This window comes from Pteropus alecto, unplaced genomic scaffold, assembly GCF_000325575.1.
Source record: "Pteropus alecto unplaced genomic scaffold, ASM32557v1 scaffold75, whole genome shotgun sequence".
Lineage (NCBI taxonomy): Eukaryota > Metazoa > Chordata > Mammalia > Chiroptera > Pteropodidae > Pteropus > Pteropus alecto.
In genome coordinates this window covers 25,053,287-25,061,299 of record NW_006440638.1, presented here as the reverse complement: position 1 = coordinate 25,061,299, position 8,013 = coordinate 25,053,287, and the positions used below count along the sequence as shown (strand labels likewise).

Below are 8,013 nucleotides of genomic sequence, written 5' to 3'. Positions count from 1 at the left end.
CCTATTTATTGTCCAACATGAGAAAAGTTAATCACTTATGATAAAAACTAGAGTTGTCACATCTATGGCATGTATGAATGAGTCTATGAGACTGCTGTGAAATTCCCAAGTTCTTTGCTCTAGACCAGAACCTTACCTCTCTAAGGACAAGAACGCAGTTCCCAGGTCCTACACATTGAGGCAGCTCAGCGATTCTTCCTTTGTTAAGATATGGCCCTGAGAAGCAACGGTGGTTGAAATATATCTTTGGACAGCAATATTTTCCATTAATCATAACTAGGAAATGAAGAGAAACAAATATTCAGAACACAGTCATTTTCTACCCCATTTCCAAAGTTGGATTACTAGGGAAGGGAGGAACAAGCATATTCACCATTATGTAAAGTAAGGAATTATGTATTTTGAAGCTTACCATGTTGTCTGAGGGTGCTCTCAAAATACTTACAACTAACTCTATTGCAGTGCTTATCACTCTGCTGAAATCAAACAATGTCTGGAATTACAGGCAGATTAACTCTTGGGTTAATTTGACATTGTTCCATAGGCTTATACTTCTATCAATAAAGGAAGTGGAGGATTGATTTCAAGAACCCATGATGATTCCAGACAACCAACTAACTATTCAATAACCTATTCTGGAATATTTCTAGAGAATGATGATGAATATTATCCAGAACTATAGTTTGTCTCCTTAAGACCACCAAACTAGTATTCAATGATATGGGAGCCTTCCTATTTCTGGGATTTCCGAAGGGCTAAAAGTACTCTGTAATCACATCTCTAAATTCTTTAAGTACTGAGGGGTATAACTGGGCCTAGAGATTCCTCTCTTCAACTGTTTGTGCAAATACCCTACTTCAAAAGAATGTTTTTTAATCCCCCCTCATCGTGATTAACAATTCAACTACTGAATGTAAAAAATTCAGATACTAAAACATCTTCATTTTCTTCTCAAGCAGAGAGAAGCTCTTCTGATAGATACTGCCCCAATAATCCAACATTAAGAAAAGGAGATGTGTGTACACTGCCCACTATTGATAGGACCTTGAAGTACATGATGTTTACTCTAAGAATACAGGCATAGCACAGTTGTCAGTCTGTCAGCATCCATTTCCCTATTTGAACTCTGCTACCAAAAGCCCCCTCTTCAGGATTAAGGCTTTTTTGCTCCCCACTGTGGGAATGTTGGCAGTTTACAGCTCTGGGTCATAAGTCTACCCTGGAATTACCCTTATTCTAGGACTGCCTGCAGTAGTAGGAGAGAGCCAACCTGCCAAAGATTCCACCCTTTGTGAGGTGGGGAGGGAGAAGCAGCCTACTTCCAATACCTGACCATAAAGGAGTTCAAAGCTGTGGCTACCAAGCCTCGCCTCTTAGTGGCTATACCAGCTCCAAGGCTCCCTGAAGGACTGGAAGAAACTTCTGTACAACTGTTCTATTCTCTGCCCAGTCCTGCTTCCTTTATCCCTCCAGAAGCTGTTCCCCAAAGCACTCCTCAATGAAACTTCTGCACAAATATCAGTTTCAGACTCTGTTTCCAAGGTAATCTGACCTATCACAAAATCTAAACCAAAAAGAACTTAGCTGTGGTGTGGGAGATATTAGTATCTTAATTCTGTAGTTTCAGTAGGTATTAAAATGACCAGTAATACATCAAAAATAAGGAGTTACACAGACCTGATCCTCTATGTATAAATGATATAATGAAAGGACAGTGGGTAGGAGACAAAAAGTGCAGGTTTTGAACTTGAGAAAGATTTGAGTTCCATTTCTGACCCTTCTATGCATAAGCTGTGTGACCTCTCTAAGACTTAGTTTCTTTTGTTTTCTAGGCATTTAGTAAATACCACCCAAATGTCTAACCTGTGCTACATTACACACAGCCAAGATGCTAAGAATTATGCAACCAACAAAGACGGTCAAGAGTAGTTCCAGGGAAAGAAAGAATCCTTGTCACATTTATTAGGCATTGCCTCTGGAACAATCTGTTTTTCCAGTGCTTAATTTTTTTAATTGTGAAATATATATATAAATAATATAAATAAATATATGTAAATAAAGTGTGTAGATCATAAAAAGAGTTTAAAAAAGAATAAACATCCACCTCTGAACCACCCCACTTAAGAAAGAGCACTGCCTGGAAAGCCTCAGGTTCTTTATCTAAACTCAGGGATAATAATAGTGACCTCTGGAGCCCTTGGCACCCAATAAGTGATCAGTAATTATATTATTATAAATGCACAGAGATATAAGCCTAAAAATAATTATTAAACTAAGTGCATCTTAGACAATTGTAAATTTAAAATCACAAGATACCCTTCTATGAAGCTACATCTTACAAATCAAATGTATTGTTATTTTAGGTATAGTCCATTAAAAGAAACTAAAGATACTCTTTTCCCCAAGATTGCATGCACGTATACCTGAGTCTGTAGAGTTCAGCTCCTGATTCTTTAGGCCTTCATGGACAGTCCTCGAGGATGGTATTCTGGGTCAAGAAAACACAACAAAATAGTGAGATAATCCTTTAAGTCAGTAAAGTGTGAGGGTTCTTTTCCTTCAAATCTAAGAAGAAAGCAAATGTGGCAGATTGCAAAATCTATAACAGAAGGTGCTTTCTTGATCATACTTTTAATGTACATAGTTTTTAAAACTACATACACAGGCTAAGGAGCCAACTGTCTACAGACAGTGCTGTGATACTGCGTGTTCAAATGAACCTTCTTCCATTCATGTGAGCATTACAGAAGTCCTTCTGGGATTCTTAAACCATAAGTAGAGTCTTCGTTTACTTTAATATTCAAAGAATGGAAACTTTTCTTTCATAATATTAATTTTCTTTTATCACTTTCTCAAAATTCAAGACAAATTATATTATTTAAAAAAGGAGAATTACTCTATTTGCAGCAATCACTGAAAAAGGTTAATTTATCTCTTTTAATTACTTTTTAAAACTTTGCATTGGTCTTGGCAACTAAATCAAGGAAAAATCCAAGGCCAGATTGTTGTCATTGCTATCTCACTTCGCTACCTGGAATAGAATTCTGTGGCCTTTCTCGCTACTTCTATTGTCAGTTTTATTACTCACACAGCCACAAAAGCAATTATAATTTTATAGAATTTGTATAGACTGAATTGTGTCCCCTTAAAATTCACGCGTTGAAGCCCTAACCCTCAAAGTGACTGTGTTTGGAGACAGGGTTTTTAGGAGGTAAATAAGGGTCCTTATAAGAAGAGGAAGAGAAAAAGATCTCCCTTTCTCTCTGTCCCTACCATGTGAGGACACAGTGAGATGATGACAGTCAGCAAGGTAGGAAGAGACCCCAGACCAGGAACCAAATTGAGCTGGTACTTTGATCTCAGGCTTCCCAGACTGTAAAATTGTGAGAAAATAAATTTGTTGTTTAAGCTAGTGGTTCCCAAACCCCAGGCCATGAACCAGTACCAGTCCATTGCCTGTTAGGAACAGGGTGAAACAGCAGGAGGTAGTGGCGGCTAGCAAGCAAGCGAAGCTTCATTTGAATTTGCAGCCGCTCCCCAGCACGAGCATCGCTGCCTCAGCTCCACCTCAGATCAGCAGGCATTAGATTCTCATAGAACTGCTGGTCCCCGGTGCCAAAAAGGTTGGGTACAGCTGGTTTAAGCCACCCAGTCTGGCACCTGGTTATGGCAGCCTGAACAAACTAATACAGAATGAAAACCCAATGTTTAAAAGCACACATGTACACACAGAAACCTTTGTATTTTTGAGGCACTACTATTCACTTGCTTCTCAAAAACTAGGTATGAAGATATGCTAGAGGGTTTCCTAATGGGACACAAAAGCACTCTTTTTATTATGCTTTTCTTCTTTTAGAGTTGTCTTCTAGCTGAAGTTTATTTTTTCGCAATGACAAATTATATCTTAATTTACATTTTTTGCTCTTCCTTGACAAATGCCAGCATAGAGACTCTATTTCCTCTTTTATTCAAATGCATTTAGGCTCTAAAAGCCAAAGAAAACTCAATTTGGGGAACACCTTGAGAATGCATTTTACCCTTTTGTATTAATGCCATTTTAGGAAATGCATATAAATATGTAAACTATCAAAAACAGAATTAAAGGATTATGCTTCTATGCGAGAAAATAACATCTGAGGAGATATACTCTCTTAAATAGTTATTTCTTTTTCTAGAGAGTCTAAATTTCAAATGTCAACTGTTCAAACATACTGTTATATTACTTACTGTTTTTCTGGCTGAACCACTGCAATTTTCCTTTGTTTGTGTACTACAAGAAAAAAAAAAAAAGTAAATGCCAAGAAAAATTAAGAGACAGATGATAACGGCATATTTAAACCTGGTTATATGTAATATTTGACTAGCAAATGCTATAAATAAGTGCTGATATGATATGTCTGAAATGAGACTAAAGCACAGTTTCTGGTTAGGAGTCTTTAAACAAAGACCAAAATAATATTGTCAAGGATCCCTGGGAAAATCAACTCCTAAGAATACTTTCTAAGCAAGAATAGATATTCAAAAGAAAAACTGATTTTGACAAAGGTACTAACACATTCAATAGGGAAAGTACAGTCTTTTCAACAAATTGTGCTGAGAAAATTGAATAGCCACATTAATGAACCTGGAACTTTACCTTATACCATTACAAAAAAAGTAACTTAAAATGGACCAAAGACCTAAACATAGGAGCTAAAACTATGAAACTCTTAGAAGAAAACAGGGGAAAATCTTCATGATACTAAATTTGGCAATGATTTTCTTGTTATGACACCAAAAGCACAGGTAACAAAAGAAAAAATAAACTGTATTACATTAAAATTAAAAACTTTTGCGCCTATCAAGAGAGGCAAAGGCAGCTTTGGAAAACAGTCTGGCTGTGTTAAACACAGAGTTATATCAAAGCCTGTACACAAATGTTTACAGCAGCATTATTCATAACAGATAAATAAGGAAAATAACACAAATGTGTAACAAATGATGCATGGAAAAACAAAATGTGGTATTACGCATATAATAGAATGTGACTCAGGAATATAAAGGAATAAAGTACTGATACATACTACAAAATGAATACACTCTGAAAACATTATGCTAGGTAAAAGAAGTCAGTCACAAAAGACTACATATTGTATGATTCTTCCATTTATGAGAACTGTCCAAAACAGGCAAATCTATAGACAGAAATTAGATTAGTAGTTGCTTAGGACGAGGGATCAGGAAGTAAAGAGGTGATTGCTAAGGAGTATGGGCTTCTTTCCAGATAAAGAAATGTTCTCAAATTGACTGTTGTGATAGTTATACAATTCTCATTACACTAAAAACCACTGAATTTTATACAGTTAGTCCTCATTTAACATCACTGATAGGTTCTGCGACTTTAAGCGAAACAATGTATAATAAAACCAATTTTACCACAGGCTAACTGATATAAACAAGAGTCAAGTTTCTATAGCATCTCATCAACTTTATAATGAAACGAGGCTGAACAAATCAACATTAGTGATGGACCTACTATACTTTAAAAGAGCAAATTTTATGTTATATAAATGATATCTCAATAAAACTGTTTTTAAAAAGAGGGGTGGATGTCACTTTTAATATCAGGTTACAGAAATATTCTGGCTTCCGTATTACTCAACCTCTCTTACTCTCTCACTTGCTGGCTGATAGAAGCCAACTGCCACGCTGTGAGCTCCCCTACAAAGAGGTCCACGTGGCAAGAAATAGAAGGAAGCCTCCAATAGCCAGAAAGAACTGAGGCCCTCAGTCGAACAGCCTACGAGGAAACGTATTCTTGCCAACAGTCACTTGCATAAACTTGGGAACAGACCCTCCCCCGCAGCTGGGCTTTGAGATGACTAGAGCCCTGGCTGACACCTTGACTGCAACTCTGTGAAAGACTCAGATATAGAGGACCCAGCTAAGTTGCGCCTAGATTCTTGACCTACAGAAACTGTAAGATAATAAATGTTTGCAGTAATAAATAATTTCCTATGCAGGAACAGATAACTAGAATATCACTTTGTTTTTCTCTGAAATGCCCAGACTTATCCTAATTGGTAGCAGCCACACAACAGATTATCTAACAAACAACGTTTTCACCCGGAAATAGAAGGGTACCTCGTGCTCGGCGAGGAGCGCTGAGGGGATGGCCATTGGTTTCACACCAGCCCAAAGGAAATATATCCATGGATTCCACACTCACAATACATTCAGGAATGGGCTTCTTAGAACCTGTTTAAATTAAAAAAAAAAAAAAAAAAATTTAGACCATTAAGTAGCCTTCTTCAAAAACTATTTCCTAGACAATCAATATTCTACTATTGCAATAATACAGACACAAAGTCTCTTGAACAAGTTCCTTTTACACAGAAGTCATACTTTTTCATGAGTGATAAACATTAAGGAAAAAAAGTAAACTGTCTCCCATGTGTAACTATATAAAGACCAAAATGGGTACTGAATATTAGGGAACAGCAAATAAGCAACTGGAAATATCAGTAGTATCATTCAGATGATTGACAAATGTCAACTCCATGAAAACTGGGAAACGAAGGCAAAGGTGATGATTCCACTCAATGAGAACATTAGTTGTGGTACATGGGGACAAGCCAGAATTCAAATCAGAAAGTGATGTAGGCAAGTTGCTCAGAAGGGGTTGCACAAAAGTCTATATTCAATGCTGCCTTTGACGTCTGTATTAAATGCTAATTCTACAAACTGGAAACAATACGTACCAAGTCTGACTCTTTGGCAGCCAAATAAAAAGAAAACCTAGGCCACATACAGTAACTGTGGCACTGAGTGCTCACATAGTGCTTTTGTTACACAAATATGTCCAACTGTTAAATACTACTTTTAGTATGTCTTTTTTTACGTATTTTTTGGTTCTAATGGTTAGGGGCAACCAAAATACTATCTCTTGAATAAGCTAGTTGCTAATGCTCAGATATTTTGGTCACATCAAAATATATGCTGACTTATCCTTTCCCTTTCAAGAAAACAGGGGACTCTGTAGTAAAGACTTTTTATTCACATTAATTTCCTAAAATTTGAAAGTCAAGGACATGAAAAGAAATTTGAGTTTAGAATCTTGCATTATAAATTAGAAGTCTCTGAACAAAATCCCTACTTAGCTAATTGATTAAGTTTAACAAGCCACATTACAGGGGTGAACAGGAAAGGCAAAGAAGAGCAGCCACAGGAAGGTAGTGGCACTTACCCTCCAGCTGGAGCCACAAGTAAGAGCCTCTCACTGCAGTAATGGTGGCAACGCACACTTCTTCAGGGAGAAGAGGGTTCACTGCCTCGAGCTTCATGTTCTCCTTAAATTCATGCTCAGAAATTGACTAGAAAATAAATGAATCAAATCCAAATACATTCTAAGTATTAACTCATGTGCTCATCTGAGAGACCTTCTCCAAGTAATATTTAACCCCAGAGTAACACTTTAAGGCTATAATTTTTTTTTTTTTGCTTCGTTTTATTTCTTAATGAAACAAAGGGAAAATGTCTTTCTTAATGTTACAGGCAGTCTCTAAAGTCAGATATACTTGCATTACTGCTACCTGTATGAACTTGCTCAAGTTGTGTAACTTCTTTTTGACTCAGTTTCACCATCCATCAGATGACACTGAGAACACCTATCTCACTGGGTAATGTTATGAGGTTTCAATAAAATAAAGCACCTAAGGCTTTGTGCCCTGAACCAAATGCCTCTTGGATCACCCTTTCCCTTCCCAGAAAGGGTACTATTATACAATAAACTACCTGGTTCCTACTTCTATATGTATCATAAAAGGCAATCAGAATAATGCTTAAAACAAGAAAAAAGGGTCATTTAAAGTATGTTTTAACAATGTGCAGTTTCTAGGTCAAAATAAAGATCGAAACTTCTGTACCTAACTGTTCTTTATTCCTCCTGATAACTCACTAAAACTAAAGTGCTTTTTTAAAAAAGACATAAACCTACTAGGATGAATATAACAGAGAGGAGACATAGAAGAGCGT

At 36.7% G+C, this 8,013-nt stretch overlaps 1 protein-coding gene across 1 annotated transcript in view; it reads right to left on the bottom strand.

The window, feature by feature from the left end:
• Positions 1–8,013, bottom strand: part of SFMBT1 (Scm like with four mbt domains 1) — a 93,211-nt gene that overhangs the window by 6,919 nt on the left and 78,279 nt on the right. Inside the window, 5 exon segments of the mRNA XM_015593775.2 lie at positions 137–276; positions 2,424–2,488; positions 4,228–4,270; positions 6,124–6,237; positions 7,226–7,352. Of these exon segments, the coding sequence (XP_015449261.1) occupies positions 137–276; positions 2,424–2,488; positions 4,228–4,270; positions 6,124–6,237; positions 7,226–7,352 (489 nt within the window).